This window comes from Cynara cardunculus, assembly GCF_001531365.2.
Source record: "Cynara cardunculus var. scolymus isolate 2C chromosome LG 3, CcrdV1, whole genome shotgun sequence".
NCBI classification, from domain to species: Eukaryota; Viridiplantae; Streptophyta; class Magnoliopsida; order Asterales; family Asteraceae; genus Cynara; species Cynara cardunculus.
The window spans coordinates 28,873,946-28,900,569 of NC_037530.1; the positions used below are offsets into that span (position 1 = coordinate 28,873,946).

Genomic DNA, 26,624 nt, shown 5'->3' on the forward strand with positions numbered 1-26,624 from the left:
AGTAATCCTGGCCACGGAGGTTCAAATGCGGTGACTCCGGGCTATCTACAAAACAAGTGGTCGTCCTGGAATTAGTCGACTCGCATAGCAGGTTGGATATCCAGGTTAATAAAAAAAATAGTAATCCTATGGTTGAGTACCATGCCACTCTATTTGCATTGTTGCTTTCAATTGTGCCTTAGTGTTTTAGACCTACAAAATGTTGTCAGATATAGTTAGACGTACATAAATCAATAATACACTATTATAGTTATTCATAGAAGGATTTGGGCAATGAAAAATTACCATAATAAGTTTATATCCACTTTCTTTTAGGAAATGTGATCATTTTTATCATCAAACATTTCATACTGATATTACATTTATTCTTAATTAGTTGCTTTAAGCTGACATGATGTATTGTTTGTCATGTATTTCTTCATGATGTCTTAGTTTTGTGTTTGTGTATGCATATTTTATTCATAATCAGATGGCATGTGTATTTGACATGCACAAAAACATTAATCAATAACGAGCGCTTGTATGAGACTGTATGATATTAATATTTAATTATCAGTATATTTTTAACCAACAATTTGTTCAAAAAAAGAGTGGTTTATCCCCCTGGTCGACAGCTTTTTGAGTCTACAAAGTTGTTGGGTTTTTTAAACAGGGTGAGAGATATATGCCAAAAAAAATCCATGTGCACTCAAAGCTTGGGTTTCAATAATACAAGATGAGTGAATTGATAAGAGTGAATTTTGATAAGCTTGGAATCGAGTATGCAAGTGGAGGTAATGGGTTTGTGGCTACCAATGATTTCGACGAACAACCATTCGTTGTGTATATGAACAAACATGGACATTATGCCACTCTAAGGTTTTAAGGTTCAAGGAGTTCCAATTTATGGCTAAACCTCCTATCAATATTCTGAAGTGCAACACCGACGCGACAACTTTTGAGGACAACTCGTTTGTAGGACAAGCGTCTATCTTTTGGGATGCTAACGAACATGTGGATGCTCAAGCATCTATTCTAGTTGGTATGCCGCTTGTCAAGCATTGTGAGGCCCTTTCTATGGTAGAAGCAATATCGCGGGCAAAAGAACTTGGATTCCAGAAAGTGACTTTTGAGTCGGATGCAAGCCTCGAAGAAGATTCAGTGATATTATTTCAAGATGTCGTATGCTTCTCCACTGACATGAATCCTACACCGTCAGTTTCACAAGCAAACAAGCTAAAGGGGTTGCTCATGCGCTTCCCTAGGCATCTCGTTATACCTCTTGTCCCACTTCCCACTTTGAATAACGAGGTTTCTTTCTCATTCTATGGACATTGTTTGCCCTTTGGAAGTTCGTTAGTATAAGTTTCCACCTTTTTTAAGAAAAAACTATTGGATAGATTAACGAAGGCCAAGCAAACAAAAACAATATGATTCCATTCTTCAAAGGCGGAAGAAAAACGTCATATTTTAATAATTTAGAAAAGAATAAGAGTGTTAAATTTGGGTGAATATATCAAAGCTTGTTATCGAAGCATCATATGGGAACATCCATTGCCCAACATCCTAGTTTGCATTGTCTAAAACGAACCAAATACCCCTTAAGAATTTCATACCATCAATACAAAAATATACCTACATTTAATATAAAATATATTATAGCACCGCCTATAATCAACAAATTTAATACGTCGTTTATGCTGGAAAATATTCACTACAAGAGGTGGAACAATTTCATTAATAATAAAATAAACTTCGAAAATGTAAAGAACATGTTTTTGTCAACCTCAGAAATGAGAAATGGAGGAAAATGTTGAGGCATGTAACGAACACAGCATCCATAAATACATATTTGTACCATTTTCTCTGCTAGAGATCTGTGAATGTGTACCTCATAAGAAACAACACAAATAATCCTAGCAAAACAAATGAATTATCATGATGAAAACAACCGTGCCTTCTCGTTTCTCTATATTATAGAAAAGCACGATAAAAATGAAGCGGAAAAAGCTTTCTAGAAACCGTATCACATAAAAACCATGTATCTGAAAAAGAACTAAGACTCTTCATATGATGGGGAGGGACTAGGAAATAATGATATTTGAATTTAAAAATTCAATTAAGGAACTTAATGACAATTTGTCTAAAAATATGACAATTTAAGTATAAATGAACAATACAATTAATTACTTTAACCTTTCAATTTCTATTCACATTTGATTTCAAACACCTTTTCCTTTGCACACATGAATTAATTAGAAAATACGACGATTAGTGAAATTGACGCAAGATTAAAAACGGGACGAACCCAAAAGTTTGCCTATCCACTCAAAACTGAAAATTGTTTAATTCAATATATCAAAACTTAAAACACATCTCTAAAGCTTTACAGTTGATCCTATTTGTGATTTAAACCTAATTCTACTCTAAACTGGAAACTAAATAAGAATTCTAAATCGATCCTAGAAAAACATCTAAAATATAAATAGTAATTTGTAACACCCTAAATTGATCCTAGGAAAACATTTAAAATCAGAATTTCTTAGGGTTTGAGCTCATTTACTCCCTCTCCTATATCTCTCTCTTCATTAGAAGCCATTTGTCACTATAGGACGATTTTGAAGGAGCAGTTAGAAGCATTCAACTTCAAGCTCAATGTTATGAGCTAGAGATTCAAAGTCTTCCTCATCATCTCATCATTTTAGTTGGTTTCTAGGCTTTCTTCAAAACCTAACTTGTGAGTTCATCCTAACCTTTTAAACTTTATACGTGTCAAAATGCTTCATCTTAGTCTCCTAAAACCTTCCTTTGATGTATTTTACTTATTTCTGTATTTTGACTAATTTTGAGTATATTAGAAGATTTTTTTTTGGGAGGGGGGGGTTAACCTTTTTGTTAGTAAATGTAAGATCTTCAAATATGTGTCATAAAAATGTGTTTGAGGAACATAAATGTCATTATGGGACTTGATCTACATGTTTTATGTTCATCCTTGATTTTGTACATACTTGAATGTATTTCATGGAAATGGGTATGCTTTGGAAAAAGAAGTATCATCTTTTGTAGTTCAAGATCATTTTTGAACTTTTGGAAAAGATGATAAATGTGATATTGTGCTCGAGTAAGAAAATGGTTTATTGGAAGTTATGATAACCTTGTCCTGTTAGGTAAATGTTGTATTAGAACGATTTTATGAGGACAATTGAATGATGAAAACTATATGTATGATTATAGTTAGTCATTTTAAAGGTGTGACATTTGTTAGATTGTAATGCAATGGATCAATAGGCATAATAGTTGATTTTTATTTAAAATGGGATGGTCTTCCTGTTTGTAACTATAAATATGCATTAGGTCTTCAGAGGCATTATAGTACGGACTCTTGGCGCCGGATATTGGACGTTTACCATATGGTATAATTTCTAGCAAATGAGTATAACTAAGATCATCGGAGGCCTTGAACTATAGATCACAGTTGGTTAAATTTATTAGCCATTGATCCTTTGTGTGAACTCTACAACATGGAATTATGGTCTACTTTTGTGTTTTGCCACTACCCATGGAAATCAGGTCTCCCCCATCATCATAAGATGCGTTTTGGACCTTATGGTCCTTATTTGAAATATATAAATATAATTGGGTTTTAAATCCAGCTTGTAAACTTTTACTGTATTGATTTTTTTTTTGCATTATTTATAAACTATTTGGACTCACTAGGTGACGGACGCCGAGTCGACCAAATAATAAGTTCCAACTATTGGCCGATTACAACCAAAATTGTAATAGCAGTAAGTTGGGTTAAATCACAGGGACTCGGTTTAACTTATTATTGCTAAAGAATTCAAGTACAAGAACGATTAGTTAAAGTAAATACGAATAGGGGGGTTGGATTTGATTAACTAGACTAAACATGTGATTAAAAACTAATTGAAAATGATGAATTTAAAACCCAACATTAGTTTACTTACAATTAAGATGTTCGTACCTATTGAAAAGTGCAGTTGAAAACCGGTGGGTCACATCATACTTGAAAAATGCCCCTATCACCTTGTTGCAAAAGTGTGTTCCACGATCACTGATGATGGCCCTTGGGGTCCCAAACCTAGCGAAAATATATGATCTAAGAAAAGCTGAAACAGTACAAGCATCGTCAGTTTTGGTGGCTTTGGCTTCCACCATTTGGAAACATAATCGACACATAATAAAATATAGGTGAAGCCGGAAGAGACGAGAAATAGTCCCATAAAATCAATCCCCCACACATTGAATATTTCACAAACCAAAATTGGGTTTTAGGGCATTTGATTACGGGGCCCTATGTTCCCCGTCTTTTGGCACTTATCACAGCTTCTACAAAACAATTATGCATCTTTAAAATTAGAAGGCCAAAATAGTCCGCAATCTAGGACTTTATGGACCGTATGCTTTGGACCAAAATGCCCCCCACAAGCATAGTCATGACAAAACCGAAACATACCTTATACTTTGTGTTGGGGGATACATCGTCTGATTGATCAGAGTAATGTTTCCAAAAGTAAGGGTCATACCAGACATAAAACTTAGTATGACTTCTAATTCTATCTTTTTCAGTTCTATTCAATGTACCTAGCAAGGTGTTTGTAACTAAATAGTTCATAATATCAGCGTACCAAGGTGTGGTCTCTTGAATAGTTAGAAGATTCTCATCCGAAAACTCATCCTTCAATGTAGAAGGATCTTCACCATTTAGCAATCGACTCAAATGATTAGCTACTAGGTTCTCCGATCCGCTCTTGTCTCGAATTTAGAGGTTAAATTCTTGCAAAAGCAACATTCAGCGAATAGGACGTGGTTTGGAGTCCTTTTTCATCAAATATTTAAGAGTTGCATGATCAGAAAAAATTATCACTTTAGTTCTAAGTAGATATGAACGAAACTTTTCTAAAACAAATATTATGGCTAAAAGCTCTTTCTCAGTCGTTGAATAGTTGCTTTGGGCACTATCCAACGTGCAAGAAGCATAATATATAACATATGGGTCCTTACCGAACTTTTGTCCCAAAACAGCCCCGACCGCATAATTACTCATGTTGCACATTATCTCAAAAGGGAGATTCTAATTTGGGAGCTGAATAATTGGGGCAGAAGTTAACTTATCTTTCAGCTCATTGAACGCCTTCTTGCACGTTCCATCAAAGTGGAAGTCCATGTTCTTTTGTAAAAGACAACATAGTGGTTGGGTGATCTTCGAGAAGTCCTTGATGAACCTCCAATAGAACCCTGCATGACCAAGGAAAGACCGAACTTCCCTAACACAAGTAGGGTAAGGCAAAGTTTTAATGACATCTATTTTAGATTTATTTACCTCTATACGCTTCTTTGAGACAATATGACCCAAGATAAGACCATGACTAACCATAAAATGACATTTTTCATAATTTTAAACAAGGTTAGTCTCTATACACCGTTTTAGAATCTTGGTCAAATTGCTCAAACAATCCTTAAATGAATTACCATAAACAGTAAAATCATCCATAAACACCTCAATTATACTCTCTACATACTCGGAAAAGATACTTACCATGCATCGTTGAAAAGTAGTGGGTGCATTACAAAGGCCAAAAAGCATACGCCTATAGGCAAACGTACCGAATGGACATGCAAAAGTAGTATTTTTCTGGTCCTTTGGTGCCACTGGGATTTGATGAAAACCTGAATATCCATCGAGGCAACAGTAGTGAGATTTTCCTGCTAACCGTTCCAACATTTGGTCGACGAAGGGGAGTGGAAAATGATCTTTTCTGGTAGAAGAGTTCAACCTTCTATAGTCGATACATACTCGCCATCCATTTTGGACTCGAGTAGGCACCGACTCACCTTCAATGTTTCTAACCACAGTCAAACCCGTCTTTTTAGGCACTACCTGAACGGGACTTACCCATTGGCTATCAGATATTGAATAAATAATACTTGCATCAAGAAATTTGAGAATCTCCTTTTTCACTACCTCCATCATCGGTGGGTTGAAGGCGACGCTGGGCTTCTCTAAAAGGCTTGTAGTCGTCCTCCAATAAGATCTTGTGCTTACAAATCGAGGGGCTCAACCCTTTGATATCGGCTATCGTCCAACCAATCGCCTCCTTGTGCTCCTCAAGCACACTCACCAACCTTTGTTCTTCATCGGTTGATAGCTCAGTAGAAATGATCACTGGTAAAGTGTTGTCTAGGCCTAGAAAGGCATACTTCAAATGGCTCGGTAATTTCCTCAACTCAAATACAGGGGCCTGGACAATCGAAGGGAACAACTTTGCGTAAGAAAACAATTTAACATTTGATACCTCAAACTTCTTGTGCTGGTCAGATTCCATAGCTGAGACCGTCTCCTTGAGCTCAGGCCCCAACTCATATTATTTCATCAATAGATTAATTATTTTTGCATCTAGGTGCCTTATGATTGCAATCTACAACAAATCACAATTAGTCAAATCATAATAAGTCATGAGTAATAGGAGCCAAAACATCAACAAAATTAACAGAGGACACATCACTAGGATATCTTATGGCATCATATATGTTAAACTTGATTATCTAACCATCAAAGTCCATAGTTAATGTACCATCATGAACATGAATCTTAGTCTTTGGTGTTTTCAAAAATGGTCTTCCCAATAATATCAAAGGTGATTTGGAGGTATTATGTTCCTCCATATCTATGACATAAAAATCGACCGGGAAGACCAACTCATTGACTTGAACTAATACATCCTCAAGGACTCCCTTGGGATACACATTGGACCTATCGGCGAGTTGTATAACAACTCTCGTTCTCTTAAGAGGTCCCACATTCAGTGATGAGTAAATTGAGTAAGGAATAACGTTTATAGACACCCCTAGATCTAGCATGGCTTTATCAATCAAAACATTTTCTAATTTACAAGGAATAGTAAACATACCTAGGTCCTTGCACTTAGGGGGCATCTTGTCTCCTTAAAGGACGGTGGAGACGTTCTCGCCCATGCTCACCTTCTCATTCCCAATCAACTTCCTCTTGCTTGTACACAATTCCTTCAAAAACTTGGCATATCGAAGTACTCTTTTAATAGCATCTAGAAGTGGAATATTTACCTCAACTCGACGAAAAGTTTCCATGATCTCCTTATCTTCTTGATCCTTTTTTGATTGCTGAAATCTCTTCGGAAACGGTGGTTGGATGATCACTTCGGGTGTTGCACCTTTGTCTAGAACAATCTTTCCTTCAACTTTCTCCTCACTTGGTTTGGCCCCCACAATCTCGGACTCTTTTTCTTCTTTCCTCTCGCTCTTTTTCACCTTGGGATCGGGATTTGGTACCATCCTATTTCTCAAAGTAATATCACTAACATTAGCTTTCAGGTTAGTCTCAGTTTGGGATGGTAACTTACCTTGATTCTCAATGCGATTAAGCAAAATCACCATTTGTTCGATTTGAGACTCAAAATTCTTGTGTTGGGCCGCTAGATTTTGATTTTGGGCCACCAAGTTTTGGATGTTTGCCCTTGTTTCCTGTTGAAATTGTTGAGTGTTAGTAGCAAAAGATTTAACAATATCTTCCAAAGACATACTTGAACTGCTTGAAGCTTGGTTGTTAAGCGAAAATTGGGCCTTTTGTTGGAAAGGTTGTTGGAATTGCCTTTGTAGTAACTACTGAGGAGGTCTTTGAGCTCCCAAATTTGAATTGTAGAACCTTTGATGGGGTTGTTGGACCTGAAAGCCTCCAATAGCATTAACATCATCAGGTGTAACCAGGACATCTTCTTGCAATTGTGGACAAGCGTCTGTTGGATGGTTCACCTCCTTGCAGATGCCACATGCCTTTACATGTTCTTTTCCCACCACCAACAACTTAACAAGGTTAGTCAAATCATATAGTTTACTTTCAACAATAGCGACATTTACCTCATTTGCCCTTTAGGGCTCTCTCCTCATATCACCTCGAACACTAAAATGCTGAGAATGCTAAACCATAGTGGTGGTTAAGGCCCTTACTTGAGTTGGGGTTTTATTGAAGATTACCCCTCCATTCGAGGCATTTATCCTTTTTCTCTCCATAGGAAGGAGACCCTCATAAAAGTATTGCAAAAGAAGCTGCTTAGAAATCCATGTTGTGGTCAACCAACTGTAGATAAACATAATCAAATACATGATAAACATCATTTTAAATATAAAAAATCTAAAATATAATTAAGATAATCATTGAGTTCAAATAGAATACTTAATTAATATCTTAAATAATATTTTATTAAACCAAAAATAAATTAGTTTGTTTTTAAAATTCAATTAAATTATAATAAAAAATCGAATTAAAGAAATTACACAGAAAAAAAAATTTTAAATAGTTAATTTGATACTAATATCGTTTATTTTTATCAAAAATTTATGATATTTTCAAATTTATATTTCATTCAAGAATAAAAATATTTTATTTTTCTCAAAACCACATAAAATTGCATTATAACATTGATAGACCAAAATATAAAACGAAACATTGAAAATTAAGATGTATCTCGCTGCATTGCGCGAGTACCCTTCTAATTTGATTAAATACACTTATAAGTTGACTAAATTACATTTTATATTTATTTAATAAATAATATAATTATCTCAAACATGTGGCTAATATTGGATCTCACGAATCTCATAAGTTTTAAGGGGCGTTTGGTTCATAGAATGGAATTCGATGGAATTGGAATTCATCAAATGAATTTGACTTTGAGGGAATGAAATGGAATCTGATAGAATTTGACCATGCCTTGTGATTGCGTTTGGTTGCATGAAATTGGAATGAAATTCTAAACGGAATTGGATTAGGAAAGGAATTGAAATCCTAGCAAATTGCCATGGAATTGTAAAATCTGTGATTGAAGGAATCGACTGGAATTGAAAGGATTCCATAGTCTTATTCAATGAACCAAACACTTTATTTGAAATTTGGTCAAAAGATTGGATATTCCAATTCCTTTCAATTCTCATAATCCAAACAACCCCTTAGGTTCTCATTAGGTTCTCATTTGATTAATTTCATATATATATATCAAATAATAGAAAACAAAATATATGTATTTATATACTTTGTTTAATTAATTTTTTTAAAACTGAGGTAAATAATGGGTTGTGAAACTTAATCTATTCGTATGAAATGGATGATATAAGTTTTCTAAAACTACTTTAAACTTTCATTTTCATTTACTTAACCAAAAGGTAATAAGAGTTTCCAAAAATATTCAGATTTTTTAATTATCTAAACTTGACCTTATCTTTATTATTATTTTGAGAATAAATTATACTTTTAGTCCATGTGGTTGCCATCATTATCAACTATCATCTTTGTTTTAAACTAATTACGGTTTTGATCATTGTGGTTGCTATTTTGTTTCATATTTGGTCCTCAAAACAAATTTTAGTTAAAAATATTTGTTAACTGAGGGGCATTTTGATCTTTTTAAGATTTCATTGATTTTCAATTAGTAAATTAAACACATAAATAAATAAATATATTATTATTATTATTATTATTATATTAATACAAATATACATATATAGACAAGAAACCTTATAGGCCCAATTCACACGACTATTCTGCCCTTGCCCCCTTTCTCACCGCCCTTCTCCCATATTCATATAAATGCTCTGACAACCTCCTTATGCTACGAAGACCTCCCTAGCCACCTACGTTTTTCCTGAAACGGACCACAACGCAACGACTAGGACTCGTGTCGGAGGACTTTTGAGCGTGAGCTACCACTCATGCAGCGACAAGGACCCGCAACTCTCGAAGAGGCCACCAACCACCCGAATTCGAAAATCAACGAACGCCACCACCGAATCACCATCAGTAAACCCTTCTACATTTGCATGCTTTGAAGACCTCCCCTTTCCCCTCTCAACTAGAGAGTCCACTAGAGAATGCGACCGGAGAGTTTGTCGGACTATGAAGGCATTGAGGGATGGTGGGTTTGGGGTTGCATCAATAGGTTGTACATATGCTTTAAACATCTGTGTATTGAAATTTATTTTTAAAAATTAGAAAAAGACGATAAATCTAACAAAACAAAAAGATTAAAGATGAAAAACAGTAAAAAGAGACAAAAATGTCTACTACTTAATGGATTTTTTTTAACAAAGTTAGTTAGATGGATTAAGGGGATGTTTGGCAATTACTGAATGGTTCGGTGCAAAATGATTAAGTGATCCGAATGATTAAGATACTTTCATGATATAGTGCAAAATAAAATATAATTGTTCGGTAATTGTTTACAATGAAATTAGGACGCTGAATGGTTAAAGAGACACATGATACAAAATCATTCAGAGGGTTTTATAACCATTAAGATGCTGACTTTTTTTTTGCAAATAAGATTCATCTCTTAACGATTCAGAAGTTGTCTCTTAATGGAATTATTAAGAGGTAACCAAACAACCCTTAAATCCAAAACAAAATGATGACCAAATGGACTGAAAATAAAACAAAATAACAACCATAATGATCAAAATTGTAATCAGTTTAAGAAAAAGAACGAGAGTTGACAATGAATGAGAACCAGATGTACCAAAAGTGTAATTTAGTCTTATTATTATATAAAATTTGTATTTTATGTAGACTCCGTTTGCCCTTAATCCCATTGCTATATTTCCCCCGCATTCGTGTCTATCTCGCTTACACCTTCCTATACGCAGTCAAAAAACCCTTCCTTTCTTTGGCGTCTCCGAGCTATCAATCTCTCTCCGATCATCAATGGCCGGCAAGACCGACTTTGATTCTTCCCTCCATAACTCTCAGATCTCCAGAGGTGATTCAATTGACTTTTCGCTTCCGATTACCGGCTAATTCATCTTTAATTTATTCATAATTTCCTCAACTTTGTGGCTTCTTTTCTTAAAACCCTATCTTTCTTGTACAGATTTCAGGGGTTTCTGTATGGGATGAATGTATCTATGTTGAATGCATTTGTTTTTGTTTTCTATGACTGGTTTTTGAACCGCTGAATGTTTGGGATAAGAAATGCGACGGGAATTTATCCTCTTTCTTACGTTTTTCTTTCGTTTTTCAGTTTATGTACTCATTCGTGAACGAAATGTTTTCGAAATTTTATCCTATTGACGATTTGCGCCTACTGTGGCAGTTTTAGGGTTTTGAAACAAACACAAGCTGGAATAATTTATTTTGAAGTTAATTCATTTATCTCGAGTCTATATATCGAGAGCGACAGCAGCTAGTGCTTTATTTGTATTTTCCCTTTTATCATCACTTTGATTCCAGGAGTGAGGTTTCGATTCCGGATACATTTATCATTTTTACACGTTTGCTCACATATTCTGCACTTAATTTATCAGTTTTGCGCTTCTCATGGGCTTTTTTGTATTCGGAAAAAAGGACCTATATGGGGTCATCTGGCAATTTAGGGTCTCTTGTGATCCTGTATCGGGCATGATCTTTATCACTTCATGCTTTATTTATCATCTCATCTCAGCGTTGAGAGCTTGTTTGGTTTGGTTTGGTTTTTCTTGCTAATGAAACAGAGGTGTATTTAGAAAGAATTCACATTTAAAAACTTGATTCTGCTGTTTGTTGCATTTTGATTTTTCACAGAGAGTTGTTTTTACAAATCAGGTACTTGTAGGAATTTGATCCACACCCAGTGTTAAGTTGAGCAAATGAAGTCATGATATGGCTGATCACTTTAGATGTAGGGTTACTTGAAGATCACATTACATTACATGTGTGTTCCATTGCTTGGTCATCTTTGTCTTGTAGTGGTTAAATTGCACTAGTATCATATTTTTTTGTAGAATAGAGGTTATTTTCTCATTTAACTTGGGGATGTTGGATGGACCTATCAGATGAACTATTTAGAAGTCATCTGCTTTGGTAATTCATATCGTTTACCAAACGCTTACCTGCAGTGGCGTATCTATAAACTCAGGTCACTGCAGGTCTGACTTAGGAGTGTCGAAAATTTTTCAAACCGAATAGCCCACCTGAACCAAAATGGTTTCCGGTTATTTGGTTTTCGGGTTAAACGGTTCAGCTTCAGTTATTCTTTTGCTATAACAATTAAACCCAATAAGAAATTGTACCATAATTTTATATATTTTATAACTAGAAGTTGGTTTTAGGCTTTGAGCATATAACACAATTAACGTATCATAAACCATTTTATACTAAACTAAAATAACAGGATCTTGAGAATTGAGATGTACTTAATAATACAAAAAGAACTAGATATTGAGATGCCTAATCTTGAAATGGATTTAACAAAACAATAGACAAAATATTGAAATGAATTTATTTCTTTTTGTTTTGGTAGAAAAAAAATCAATGTATGGGGTCTTATAAAAATTGAATGGGTTCTCTAAGCATAAAACTAAGTAATTTATTGAGGATAAAAAAGTTTTCCAAGTTGAATCTAGTATTTTTTTTGACTGGGGTCAAAGAGACCCCATTGACTTATATCCGCTGCTGCTTACCCGGGTAAGCACTTAAAAGTCACATTGCCTTACCGGATGTTTATGGCAAGGACCAAGAATATTACACGGTAAGAGCGAAGGCAAGGACCAAGAGTCTTACTCAGTAAGTGAGGGCGAAGATTCTTGCCACGGTTAGCGCTTACCGGGTAAATTGTTGCATATGATACCATTTTGGTGGACTAAAATCTTACCCGGTAAGTAAGTGATAGCATAGAATTTTGTCGGTAAGCACTTATTCGGGTAAGCGTTTGGTAAACGGCCCCTTAATGTTGTAAATTTCTTGGCTTATTTATTCTCTTTCACTTGGAGATAGTTTACTACCTCTGGCTTCATTGTACTCTAGTCAGCAAACACCTGCTAGGGACATGTGAACTCGGTGAAGTTGTTTTATGTCTTGTATCTGTTAATGTTATTATAAACCTTTTGAGTCGGTGGTTAATCTGTTCATGAGTGATTATTATTGTATTTGAACTTTTGTGTAGATGAACTCATTGTTCTTTGGATGTTTACTTGTGTAGATGTCCAAGGGTCTGATGGTTCGATTCCATTGTCACCACAGTGGCTTCTGTCGAAACCCGGGGAGAATAAGATGGGAACCATAACCGCGGTGTGTGACAACGCACCTTCTTGTACTTAATTTTTTACCTTTCTAGTTTTGTTTGGAGAATAGTTTGCAAATTTTTTCTCTTCTCTGGTGACGTGTTGCTCCTTTTAGCGCTTTGCTTAGTTGAAGTTTGAACTGTAAAATCTCATGATTGCTTCATTTTTCTGTTATATGTTTTTGGTGCAGGAGGTCCCCACGAGTCCATCTCCAACATTTGGCAATCGTTTGGAGTTCATGAAATCACCTGGAATTGATGACCATGTCCATGATACCCAGAAGAAGAAGGATGTGTTTAGGCCTTCTGTGCTTGATAGCCGCGAGCGCTGGCGTGATGAAGAAAGAGATACAAATACTTTTGTTCGCAAGGATAGGTGGAGGGAGGGTAATAAAGAGCTTGAGGACAGCCGAAAGGTGGATAGGTGGGCAGATAACTCGTCTGGAAGGAACTACGGAGAGTCACGCCGTGCACCATCTGAAAGGTGGGCTGATTTGGGGAATAAGGAGGCAAACCATGATCAGCGCCGTGAGAGTAAATGGAACACACGTTGGGGCCCTGATGACAAGGAAACTGATGGCATGCGTGACAAGTGGACAGAGTCTGGAAAAGATCATGAAATCCCTCATGACAAAGGGTTATCACATCCGATTCATTATGCAAAGGATGAGCGGGAGGGTGACCATCCTCGCCCATGGAGATCCAACTCTGCCCTCAACCGTGGAAGAGTTGAGCCACCTCATTACCAAAGCCCAAGTTCAAACAAGCAGACTCCTATGTTTGTGCATGGTCGGGGACGTGGGGAAAATCCTAATTCAACATTTTCCCTTGGTCGTGGAAGGGGTGTCCCTGGAGGGAGCCCTATGAATAATAGTTCCACCCATTTGCAGTCCTTAGGATCCTTTTCTGACTTGGGTGACAGACGCCAAGATGAGACTTCTCCTACGAGATATAGCAGGACAAAGTTGCTTGATGTGTACAGGACAACTGATATGAAAGCCAGTGGAACAATGTTAGATGGTTCCATGCTAGTGTCTTCACTTACGCAGGAGGAAGCACTGGAGCCTCTTGCACTTATTTCACCTACCCCTGAAGAATTGGTAACCTAAAATCTAGTTGCTCCCTCTTAAAATTCTTAAAGAGTAAATTCTAATATGTTTCTCTTTTGCAGTTTATATTGAAGGGGATTGACAAAGGGGACATCTTAAGTAGTGGTGCTCCTCAAATTACTAAAGATGGATCATTTGGGCTCAACATGGTTGATGTGCAGTCTAGAAGAACCAAGCCTGGTACCGAGAATTTTCATCACAGTTATGTGAATATAATAGTGCATTCATGTTATGATTGTTGTTGAATGTGGCTTTTTGAGCAGGGAGTAGGGAAGATCTACCACTTGCTTCTGACAATTATAAAGATGATACTGCTGACAGTTTCAAAGGTAATTATTCTGATTATTTCGAGGGCTTGCATCATGAGAAGCAGGTGCACTTGTATGAGACCAATTTCAAAGCTGATGTGGTAGAAGATCGCCAGTCATTTATTGATTACAAAGCAAAATCTGAAGGTATATCTTTTAGCGATGCATTTGATTTTGATTCATATCACAAACAATTAGATCAAAGCTGCTGGGTGACATGGTTTCTACAATTGCATAAAATTCTAAATAATAAAATTTGGTGGTTCAAAAAATGGCGTGTGCTTCTACTTCTACAATCTTCCACCAGAAGAGAGACACAGAGAGAGAGAAAGGGAGAGAGAGAGAAAAGGAGAGAAATTATGGCTGTATGTAGGGCTTCCTACTTCTAATTGATTGTATTGTTGTTTTGACTATATGGTCATTTTCAGAGGCTTGAAATTGTGAAACAATGAACATAAGTCATTTTCTGTTTGCAGCAATAGGAGATGGCGGTTTTCATGCAAGGAATGATGACACAGGAAATACTAGAGAATCAAGAGTGCAAGGAACATCAGGTCACCCTGGGGCAACATGGCGATCATTATCCATTGGACAACATGCACAACCAAACTCGCTTGACTTGAGGGACATGTCCACTGACATCAGGTCAAGAGCCTCTGAGGTAGGCTGGTCACAGCCACAGAAGGATACAACCAATGAATGGAGTAGCAGTTTAACAAGTCCATCATATGTCAAAGATGGACTAAAATGGAAAGTGAATGAGAATCCAGTTATTAAAAGGCAACCACCTGGAATTATAGACAGGGAACAAGAAACAAGGTTGCTTTCTCAGCCATCACCTGAAGACCTTGTTCTTTTTTACAAAGATCCTCAGGGTGCAATTCAAGGTCCTTTTACTGGCAGTGATATCATTGGATGGTTTGAGGCTGGATACTTTGGGATAGATCTGTTAGTGCGTCTTGCAAATGCACCACAGGACTCGCCATTTGCTACACTTGGTGATGTTATGCCTCACCTGCATGCAAAGGCCAGGCCACCACCTGGATTTAGTGCTGCAAAACAAAGTGAAATCAACGATGAATCCAGTATGCCCAATTTCATAAGTAGTAGTAAGGTTCAACCAGGCTTGGGTGAGAAGGCCATGATGAAAAACGACCCTAGATTTCAACATGGCTCGACTAAAGAGGCTGAGAATAGGTTTATTGAGTCCCTGATGTCCAGTAACATAAGTGGTGGTCCACTGGAGAAGTTTGGTCTTTCTGAAGGTTGTCTTGATGTTGATTTGGATTTTGAAATATGTGATAATGCTTTTGACAAATCTTCGATTTTGCTATTTTGTTTTATGACTGAATTTGTTTGCTTTACAGGCATGCAGGGATATTTTGGGAACTCTAGCTCAATTCCATCTGTAGGAACAGAGAGTGGGGATAACCTGTACCAATTGGCCAAGCTGATGCAGCTTGAAAGGCAAAAATCTTTGTCTAATCCTTACTCTCTTTGGACTGGGAGGGATGCTGCTATTGGCTCTAAATCCGATATTCTTCAGGAGCCTACCATTCCACAATCAAACATATTATCAGCTGTTGCCGAGAATCTTCGTCAGCAACCTCTACCCCCAAATGCGCCAAACCCTGAATTCATGTCCATCCTACAAGGTTTATCTGATAGATCTACCTCTGCCATGAGCAGTGGAGTTAGTAGCTGGTCAAATTTTCCTGTTCAAGGGTTGGACCCACGTCAGGATAAACTAGAGATGCTTCATGGTAAGCATTTCCCTCTTCAGACAGCCTTTGCAGTCCAGCAAAGGTTGCAAGCACAGAATCTGCCTTCACTATCAAATTTACGCACCCAAGGTTTCGATAATCTTTCTGGTCCACTAACCGCAGAAAAGCTTCTTTCTTCTGGCCTCCCTCAAGATCAAATTTTAAGTTTATTGCAGCAGCAACATATGTCACAGATAAAACCTCAAGCTCCCATACCTACGCAACAGCTGTCGGTATTGGATGAGTACTTGTTGCTAAAGCAGCAGCAACAAAAACAGGAGCAGCTGCAGCAGCAGCAGCAGCAGATAATGCGGCAGCAACTGCTCTCCCATGTGCTCACAGAGCAACATTCTCTGCAACGTTTTGGCGAGCAGTCTTGTGGACCAATGCTGTCGCCCGGGTTGCCTGTTGGGAACTCTTCAGTAGATCATGGATTTTCCTCACATGAGATGTTGCAGATGGGATTACAGAATCAAGTTCCTAATATGCAGGATGTCAACACTACTAACATTGCTCATATGCCTGCAATTGTTACTCCAGTCGACAATCCTTGTGCCGGTTCTGAAGATTCTATACATTTACCCCATCAATTGTTGGGGAATACAACGCAACAAAAGGGTGAGGTTGCTACCGTTCCGGAACGAGGTGATGAGATTGGTCACCAGAAGGAACCTGATGTCCAGGATCAGGCAGTGAAGATTGATTTGAGAACAGATGAAAATCTTAAATTAGCTACTTCTAATGCTGCTTTAATTTCTGAGCCTGCAGACCAGTCTAAAAAATCTTTGGTTATTCCTTCTGTGGGAGCTGTTGATAATGATGTTTTAGGGTCTGCACGTCTTGATAATTTGGAGGTGCTGCCAGTTGGTGTCATTGAGGTGGCAAAGGTTCAGAGCAAACCATCTAATGAAACCTATGGTCTGAAAGAAGCAAAAGATGTTGAAGTTCGTGAGGTTAAAAAATCCACTGAGAAGAAGTTGAAGAAACATAAGTCGTCCAAGGCACAATCCTCTGATGTGGCCAAGGCAGTATCTAAATCACAGCAGACAAAGCAATCCGAAGCTGAAGCGACCAAGATCAATGAGGTTGAACCCAAACTGGTAGCATCTTCAGTAGAAGTTGGAGAGAGCAAACCTAGTGTAGTCACAGAAGATCATGCAAGTATGCTTGGTGATGTCAGCCAAATCTTGGTGAAGCAGAATGAAGTTGGACAGGCAGGATCCATGCCACAAGATAACACACAAGTTTATACTGGTCAACGAGCATGGAAGCCTGCTCCTGGCTTTAAGCCGAAGTCATTGTTAGAAATTCAGCAGGAAGAGCAGCGAAGGGCTCAGGCCCAGTCACAAGCTCAGGCAGAGATTACTGTTTCTGATATTTCAACATCTCTAGGGTCAATGAATATATCCACCCCTTGGGCTGGTGTTGTTGGCAATCCGGACCACAAGTTTGTGGAAAATAAGAAAGATTGGACCAGTTCTGACTTACGAGTTGCAGAGAGTTCCCAAAATCAGAAGAGCAGGAGCCAGTTGCATGATCTTTTGGCTGGAGAAGTGCCTGTGAAATCAAGTGAAAAGAATTCTGCAACTTCGGACAATATCTTTCATTTGCCTACACCGGTAAGTTCTCAGTCAGATTCAATTGAGGAAGGTAATTTTATTGAGGCTAAAGAAACAAAAAAGAGTCGGAAAAAATCTGCAAAGGCTAAGGCTGCAGGAGCGAAGGTTTCTGTGTCTGCTGCTGCTGAGATGCCTGTCAATTCAAGTCCAAATGAGAAAGGCAAACATTCACGTCAGGTGCTACAGGAGAAAGATATATTACCAGCTGTCCCTTCTAGTCCTTCACTGGGAGATTTTGTGGTCTGGAAAGGGGAGGCTGCGACTCCTTCGCCTGCTCCGGCTTGGTCCACTGATCCTGGAAAGTTGGCAAGACACACCTCATTGAGGGACATTCTTAAGGAACAAGAGAAAAAGGTGTCTTCTGGGCAGCATCAAATACCAATGCCCACTCAAAAATCTACATCTGCTCAGTCCAATCGTGGTAATGGGCCTTCATGGTCATCTTCTGCATCATCTCCTGCCAAGGCTGCATCTCCCATCCAAATTATATCACACGGTTCTTCTCAGTCACGAAACAAAGTTGATGATGATCTGTTTTGGGGTCCAGTAGATCATACAAAGCAAGAAGCAAAACGGTATGTTATTCTATCCCCCACTTTATAACATTTTCTATATGTTCATGCCTGTTTCACTTATGGATGATTACATTAACTTCCTCTAGTATCAGGTTTAGCTGTACCCTCAAAATTATGCATATGAATACCTGCATAGCATGTTGTAAGCCATGATAAAGAAGGGCATGTTGAGGCCGCATGAGTCATGAGCTAGTGATTGTGTATGTGTAGCTACTAGAGGAAAAAGAATAAAACAAATATTATATCTAAAAGGGAAAGAGGTAAAGATTTATTGTGGGATCATTCATTCGATCATGCTAGTAGCAATGGAGTATTATGGCTAGTTCTCCTAAAATTTGTCATTTTCTGTCACTGATCATTTTTTTTCCTGATGTAGAGAGGAATTATTGCATTTTTGATTATTCTACTTGCAGTTTTATACTTGTATCTGCTTGCTCATTTATCGTCACAGATTTTTTTTTTATTGGGAGTTAACTATTATTGTTAATCATTGTAGACCAGACTGTTCAGTTTTTCTATTACATATTTTTATTTCTCCTTTGTGTTCTTGATTATTTGGTTTGATGGTGAAATTAACAAGTTTATTAGTTTTTCAACTTTCAGGATACTTGCTGCTTTACATCTTATGAATCTCATGTTGATCTTACTTGTTTTAAGTGGACAACTATATTTACTATAAATTCTTGTAGTTATCAAGTATATCGTTCTTGACTAACCTTACTTGAACCTGCATGCTCATTACAAAGTTGTGTATTTTGTACTATAACTTCCAGAACCTATCTCCTGCATGGTTTGCAACGTGGAAAGAGTGTTTCGATAGTTAATAAAAGCTGAGACCAAATATATGGAGTTGTGTTTATTTGATGAATGTTTAATCAAATTTCTGTATGTTTTAACTAAATTTTCAGATTTTCTGAAGAACTTCATATTGACCTTCCTTGTTTTAAAGATTTTTACGTTGAAGTCCACTAGTTGCCAAGTATATTTCATTATGAAGTTGTATATATGCAATGACATCCATTTCGCATCTCTGTGGTGGCTGAAAAGAGTGTGTTGAGAGGAACTTTTAAGCTCAAAAAGAATGGATGGAGTCTTGCTCTTCTGATGAATGTTCTCAATCAAATTTCCAGATGTTTTGTGTATATTAGTTTCGTATGCTTTTGTCATGAATTATGCATTGGTCTCGTCATGTTCAACTTTCTATCAGGCTATCAGCAGTAGGTTATAGATGTCAATCTCTATCACTTGTCATCAAGTGCTTTTCATCAGAAACACCTAGACAGACAGACTTATGATGATTTAGTTACTAGAGAATGTTCTATATCTTTTCATGTGATTGCATGCCATCATTAGAACACCAGTTAGTTTTGCCTTAAGAATTCTTGGTTTTGTGTTGATAACAAGTATGTCAGTTTAATTTGGGCAACTGTTCCGTGAAGCATAATGCAGGCCTATATCTTTAATTTTATGGTGTCTGTGTTTTTGTTGCTGCACTTCAATCATTTGTGAACATTTTTTATGCTTCCAGGTCAGATTTTCCTCAACTTGCAAATCAAGGCAGTTGGGCTAAGAGCACTATGGGAAAAGGAATTTCTGGTGGGTCTATAAGCCGGCAGAAGTCTGTTGGTGGCAGATCAGCTGAAGCACCCCTTTCCTCGTCTCCTGCTTTGAAAGGGAAAAGAGACGTGCTGGCTAAACATTCAGGTAAAATTGACTTGACTTGACTTGAGATAATGCTGCCAGCCAGCCCAGCCAAGCCAAGCCATACCAAGCTTGCATATAATTATGTACTTGTGATTTTTCAGAAGCTATGGACTTCAGAGATTGGTGCAAGAGTGAATGTGTGAGGCTTCTAGGAACAAAAGGTATTGCAGAATTTGAAATTGTAGCTCTACCATGAAGTTTTGAAATATTCTTCGAATTTGATTCACAACTTGCATGTATTGCATAATGATGCTTTTACTGGAAAATTAGAGAGTTTTTGAGTAAATAATTGGTATTTTGTTTTTGTCAGATACAAGTTTTCTGGAGTTCTGCTTAAGGCAATCTAGATCAGAAGCAGAGGTACTGCTGAAGGAGAATCTTGGGTCTTATGACCCCGACCATGAATTCATTGAGAAATTCCTCAACTACAAAGATTTTCTACCGACAGATGTCCTGGAGATTGCGTTTCTGAGTGGGAATGACGAAAAGGTGGTGAGTGGAGATGTGAATGATGGATTTTGGGATCCGGAGAGTAAAAGAGTGGCGGCAGATGGCGGTTCGGCCAAGGGAGGAGGGAAGAAGAAAGGAAAGAAAGGGAAGAAGGTGAGCCCAGCAGTATTAGGTTTCAATGTGGTGAGCAACAGGATTATGATGGGAGAGATTGATACTGTGGAAGACTGACCAAGTTATAAGGACTCTTTAAGGTAAGGTAAGGGTTGCTTTGTTTTGTTTTGTTTTGTTTTGTTTTGTTTTTTTATTTTATCTTTTTATAATTGTAGTTGTAAATACTTTTGTCCCAAAAGAGAGAGAGGGAGATAGAGAGAGAGATAAAGAAAGAGAGGGATGTGTGTACATGATGATATTAATTTTGAAGTTTAGGGTTTTGTTGGGTGGTTATAGGAGCTATAATACAATTAAAAAACTGCTCCACCAATTTTGTGCTATTACTAGTGAAGAATCCATATCCTACTTTCTTACTTTATTTCTACCTTTCATTCTTGCATGTATCATTAACTGGTTTAGCTTCCCTGGGGCCGCAGCGCAACAAGACTTTTCACGAGCTCTAAGATTTCTGAGTTCGATTTCACGAGTCTTGAGATTTTTGGTTTCGATTTCAAAATGAAGGGTGATGGTCGGCAATGTTTCAGATCTTAGATGAAGGATGGTGATGTGTGGGGTAGGGGAACCGAAGACGAATGTGGGTATCCTCCCGCCGGAGATGGAGTCGTTCGAGGTTAACACACAATCTAATAATCTAAACCAATACTAGGTGAAGAAGTTAGTGTCACCATGAAATTCAAAAGAATTCTATTCAATATGTGACACTATGGATCTTTAAAAGTAGTATCTACAAAAATGTCCCTAATGGCAATCAAACCTTGGGAGCCGCATTACCAAGAGATCCTAATATTCTTGTCATTTAAGTAAAAGTTTTAGACTTGATGACTTATGAGTTCAAACAAATCTGTAAGTAAAGTTAGAATCATGAAATCGGGAATGTAAAGCTTAAACAAGTAAAGAGTTCAAGGAATTTCAACAAGAAGACAATAAAATCAATAACACATCTCGCGATGACGAGGGAGACCCGATTACCATTGATTGTGGCGGAACACAAAAGTGGGTCACGAATCCATGTTATAGAGCTTCTATCATGGGACATTGGTCATCGAGTTCAACCACTCACAGTCTTTAGTCCAATGAACTAAGATATGTTCCTTTGTGTAACACTTTAAAAATGGGACAACAAAAATTTCCAACTAAACCGGAAATGTGATATTAAAATAGCAAGATGCAAGCCTACCCAAAAGGGGAAACTTAAATACGCATGTTAAATTACAATCTGTAACAATTGGTCATGAGGATAATAACCTCCTAATCTAATTTTTTTAAAAGAAATAAGATTACATTTGAGTGTCACCTAAACCACCAAAATAATGTCAATAGTTGGTGTCTCAAAAATATCCCCTAAACTCTCTCTCTTACGAATCAATCAAATCTTCTTGGCGACTACGCCACTAGAACCTGAGATACATGCTGACACCAAAACAAGTGTGAGGCCAAAAAGTCTAGTGAGCATGAACAATAAGTAGGCAGTTGTAATATAATTAGTTAGAAATCGTTTGTAAGACAGTACAACATTTAGGTGGAATCAATGGGGAGATCCATATCCATTGAGAGTGACAAGAACACAAAAGTATGTTACTCAAACAACGTTGTCGCATAACACTTCAAGACTTATAGTCTAAGTGTCCTAATGACTACTTAACAAGTTTTACCTTAAGAGCCGGTTTTCCTTATTCTATTTTTGCGAATTCCACCTCAAGACTCGGCACACTTAGTGTCTACCCCAAAGGTAACACCTCAAGCGGCGGAGGTCTTAGTGTCTACCCCTAAAGTAACAACTCAAGACTCAACCCTCCTAGTACCTACTTGGAAAGTTTCATCCAACATATAACTCAATGAAATATCCAACTAATCCACATTTAGATAACCTTTCATCTATTAAGCCACATGAGTTATTAAATACCATCATAAGATAATTCAAGCTCATAAGACTAATATTTATAGACAAAGTCCCAATCTTTGGTCAAAATCCCAACAAGTACGATTTTCGACATAAATATCAAGGTGATGAATCAAAATTCATACAAACTATCGCATTAGACATTTAGTTCACAAAGATTCATTAATATGACCACAATATGAAGATTTGCCCCAAAATGCTCTAAACTTCATCAAAATATGAACATAAGATCAAATCACCAAATAGTTGTACAATATTTGAAATTAAAGCTTGTAATAACATCAAGGAACACGACATCATTGTGACTGTTACAGTTACAGATGTAAGGGGTCGGGTGGTTTATTTGGCCTCCGCCTAGTTATGTATCTAGTTTTACAAATCATTTAAAACTCATCTGCTAGGTTTTTAGAGAAAACCTAGAAAATCAAGCAATACTCTAGAAATGGAGGTTATGAACTTGAATCTTGACCCTAGCTTGAGATCTTGACTTGAAAACCCTTAAATACTTGAAAGGATTCGTTTGGGTCTAGAAGGAAAACCCTAGCAACATTGATGAAGGAGAAAGGAGGAAGATAAGAGGAGTAAATGTAACAATAAGCTAAAAATCGGCATTTATGGTGATCTGGGCATGCCTGGCGATTGTGACATGGGCACTTTTGCAAGTGCTATCGCTCGGATTGTATCGAGAGATCCCCCATGCTAGCGATCTTGACATCTATTTTGCCCAGGTGTCACTATTGCTGGGCACAATATCCTCGTTTGTATAGAAAGTTTTCCTCCCAAAGCACCCTCTAGAGTCCCTTGTCTTGCTCAACATGCTAATCTAGTGCAACCCCACTACCTACCAAATACCTTATTTTTGATAAACAAAGGATGAAACAACCATAACTATAAAGCTTAGGAATTTTACTTACTTTTAAATTTTTCGGGCGTTACTATTTGCTAGAATGGAATCACTATGGGTCACACGGTCATTGAGTTCAACCACCCACAGTCTATAGTTCAAGTTCCCGGTGATTCAACGCCCGTATCTGCTACATGTCTCATCTTACATACATAAAAAGAAGCAGAGTTTGGTCCCAACTGAGGAAATACCAAACCAGAATAATGACAAACTATTAGATGATTTTGATGACGTCATACTAAGCTAAGATTTTAGGTAACATCCGTCTCTCTCATCTCTCTCATACATAGACATACTTACATATAGAAGTACACACTTGCAATGCACCCGGAATCCACAACTTGATTTTACACTACACACGGCCTCTACACTTGGACTCGAGAAATTCCAGTGAAACTACTGTATTGAATGCAGGTGATGAACTTGTTCAGGAATAACAGAGACTCGAGAGATGATAATCGATTTTTTCACATATATTTATATCTAAACATGCATCCTTATGTTTTATTTTGGGATTTTAGATCCAAAGCTCAAGGGCCTTTGGACTCGATCCACACTCATGAGAACAAACAGAGACACGAACGACATTCATTACGGCTAGTCGCTAGAAAACCCACCGAGGACACTGCCTTCTATCAGCAAAGGTAAAAAAAATGGAAAAGGAGGGATACAACAAACCATAAATGTGGTGGTTCGAAAGGAGTTAAGGGATAAAGCTTGTACGCAAATAACAAGGTGGTTTTATGATGCCGATATTCCTTTTAATGCCACTACTTATGATAGCTTTAGCGTAATGATTGAAGCTATTGGCCAATTTGGCCCTGGAATGAAACCACCAAGCATGTATGAGCTAAGAGTCCCTTTACTCAACCAAGAAGTAAAAATCGTTGAAGAAGAAGTAAAGGAACATAAAAGGGAATGGGCCCAAAAAGGTTGCTCTATTTTATCGGATGGATGACAAGATTCGGTTGTCCAAAAAGACATAATTAACTTTATGGTGAACTCTCCAATGGGTTCCATATTTGTGAAGTCTATGGATGTTTCCGATGTCTCTAAAGACGCAAATTTGTTGTTTGGGATTATTGATAAAATGGTGGATGATGTTCGAAAAGAAAATGTAGTCCAAGTGATCACCGATAATGCATCCGCTTACGTTAAAGCGGGTAAGAGTTACTATTTTAGTCTATTCCTAATTATATATTAATAATATTATATATGTAATAATAATATGTATTGTCACCTAATATTTTTATTTTAAACTTGAAAGGGAAGATGCTAGAAGCTACGAGAAAACATCTTTATTGGACTCCATGTGCTGCCCATTGCATAGATCTTATGTTAGAGGATATTGGGAAACAAATTCCTCGCATGAAAAGTTGTTTGAAGAAGGCAATGTTCGCTAATGGATACATATACAATTTTGTTGGTTTAGTGAACTTGATGCGGAAGTTCACGAATCAAAGGAACTTGCATAGGCCCGCAATTACAAGATTTGCTACATCTTTTATCACTCTTCAATTTCACAATCAAAAGAATAACTTGAGAAAGATGATTACTTCTCAAGAATGGATGGATAGCAAATGGTTAAGTGAACAGAAGGGAAATATGTTGCACACCTACATCTTATAAGAGACATTTTGGAGGAATATTGTGTATGCTCTCAAGTTGACGGGCCCTCTTGTTAGTTTTCTTAGGTTAGTTGACGGGGAAAGAAAGCCGGTCATGGGTTATATTTATGAAGCCATGGATAGGGATAAGGAGGCTATTGCTAAAAGCTTTCCCAATCAAGAGGACCTTTACAAGAAAACTTTTGAAATAATTGATCATCGGTGGGAATGTCAACTCCATCGACCATTGCATGCCGCATGCCATTACCTAAACCAGTCTACTTTTTATGATAATGCACACAGGATTATAAGTTGTGAAGAAGTCATGGAAGGTTTACATTCTTGTATTTAAAGGTTGGCTCCAAGTCCTCAAGTAGAAGACCTAATCTTAAGAGAATTAGGCAAGTATCAAAATGCGGCAGGGCTATTTGGTAGAAATGCGGCTATTAGGAAAAGGAAGACAATGGCACCAGGTAATCATCTTAAATTGCAAATATATTTTTATACTTGCACACTATTGATATTTTACTTTTTAAATATTTGTTCCTTATAGCGGAGTGGTGGACAAAATTTGGATCTTCATCTCCCAACTTGCAAAAGTTCGTTATATGAGTTCTTAGTCTTACTTGTAGTGCTACAAGTTGCGAGAGAAATTGGGGTGTGTTTCAACATGTAAGTGTCGTACATGATGTTATAAATTCGTTATTTGATTTTAAATATATGAACTAATATCTAATTCAACTTTTGACAGCTTCACATCAAGAAGCGGAATAGGTTAGCACAAGAAAGATTGAATGACATGGTCTATGTGAAATTCAGTCATGCCTTTCAACATCGATATAAAAAAGAGGGAAGTAGTGATCCTATCATTCTAGAAGACATAGATGAAAGTAATGAGTGGTTGATGGGAGGATGGACATTGATGATGAAGATGATGATTTGGTGTTTATTGATGATGATCTTACGTGGGATGACGTAGGTAGAGCTTCCGAGGCGTATGAGACTCCTCATTTCACTAGAGCATCAAGAGGGAGCCGGAGAGTAAATGATGATGGGTCGGGTCCATCAAGAACTAGAAGTGCTAGAGGAAAAGGACATTCTCTTCAGGATGAAGATGATGAAGTTGAGGTGGAAGCAAATATTGGAGGATTTCATAATGATGAGAGAGATGAACCCGTGTTGGAGTTTGATGATGCTGATCTTAAGGAGTATTAGTTGGTCACTTAGTCATTTAGTTTAGGGATTGGGGACTATTAGACATTTACATGTGTTCTTCACGATAGTAGTTTGTGTGTTCTGTTATTCCGATTCACGAACTTTTTAAGATTCTAATGCCACTTTTTGAACTAATTTATGTTATAAATGAAGTATTTTGATAGGCAAGTATTTTTAAGGTAGAAATTGATATGCAAAATTAATTTATAAGTATTTGTTGAATATCGGGCACATC

At 37.3% G+C, this 26,624-nt stretch overlaps 1 protein-coding gene and 1 pseudogene across 3 annotated transcripts; both read left to right on the forward strand.

Moving 5' to 3' along the window:
- The first annotated feature begins 10,634 nt into the window (after positions 1-10,634).
- Positions 10,635-21,337, forward strand: LOC112509262. 3 transcript variants are annotated; one of them, XM_025114120.1, is made up of 11 exons: positions 10,635-10,784; positions 12,981-13,069; positions 13,253-14,161; positions 14,233-14,350; positions 14,434-14,625; positions 14,955-15,743; positions 15,846-18,435; positions 19,964-20,139; positions 20,241-20,300; positions 20,450-20,848; positions 21,163-21,337. In XM_025114120.1, the coding sequence occupies exons 1-10, from the start codon at positions 10,730-10,732 to the stop codon at positions 20,818-20,820; spliced, it is 5,349 nt and encodes a 1,782-aa protein (XP_024969888.1). In that variant the 5' UTR covers positions 10,635-10,729; the 3' UTR covers positions 20,821-20,848; positions 21,163-21,337. The 3 variants fall into 3 exon arrangements, with proteins under 3 accessions (XP_024969888.1, XP_024969887.1, XP_024969889.1); XM_025114119.1 differs by lacking the exon at positions 21,163-21,337 and having other exon boundaries at positions 20,450-21,119; XM_025114121.1 differs by lacking the exon at positions 21,163-21,337 and having other exon boundaries at positions 14,434-14,499; positions 20,450-21,119.
- Positions 21,338-24,576: 3,239 nt separating this feature from the next.
- Positions 24,577-26,389, forward strand: LOC112509114 (annotated as a pseudogene).
- The last annotated feature ends 235 nt before the right edge of the window (positions 26,390-26,624 follow it).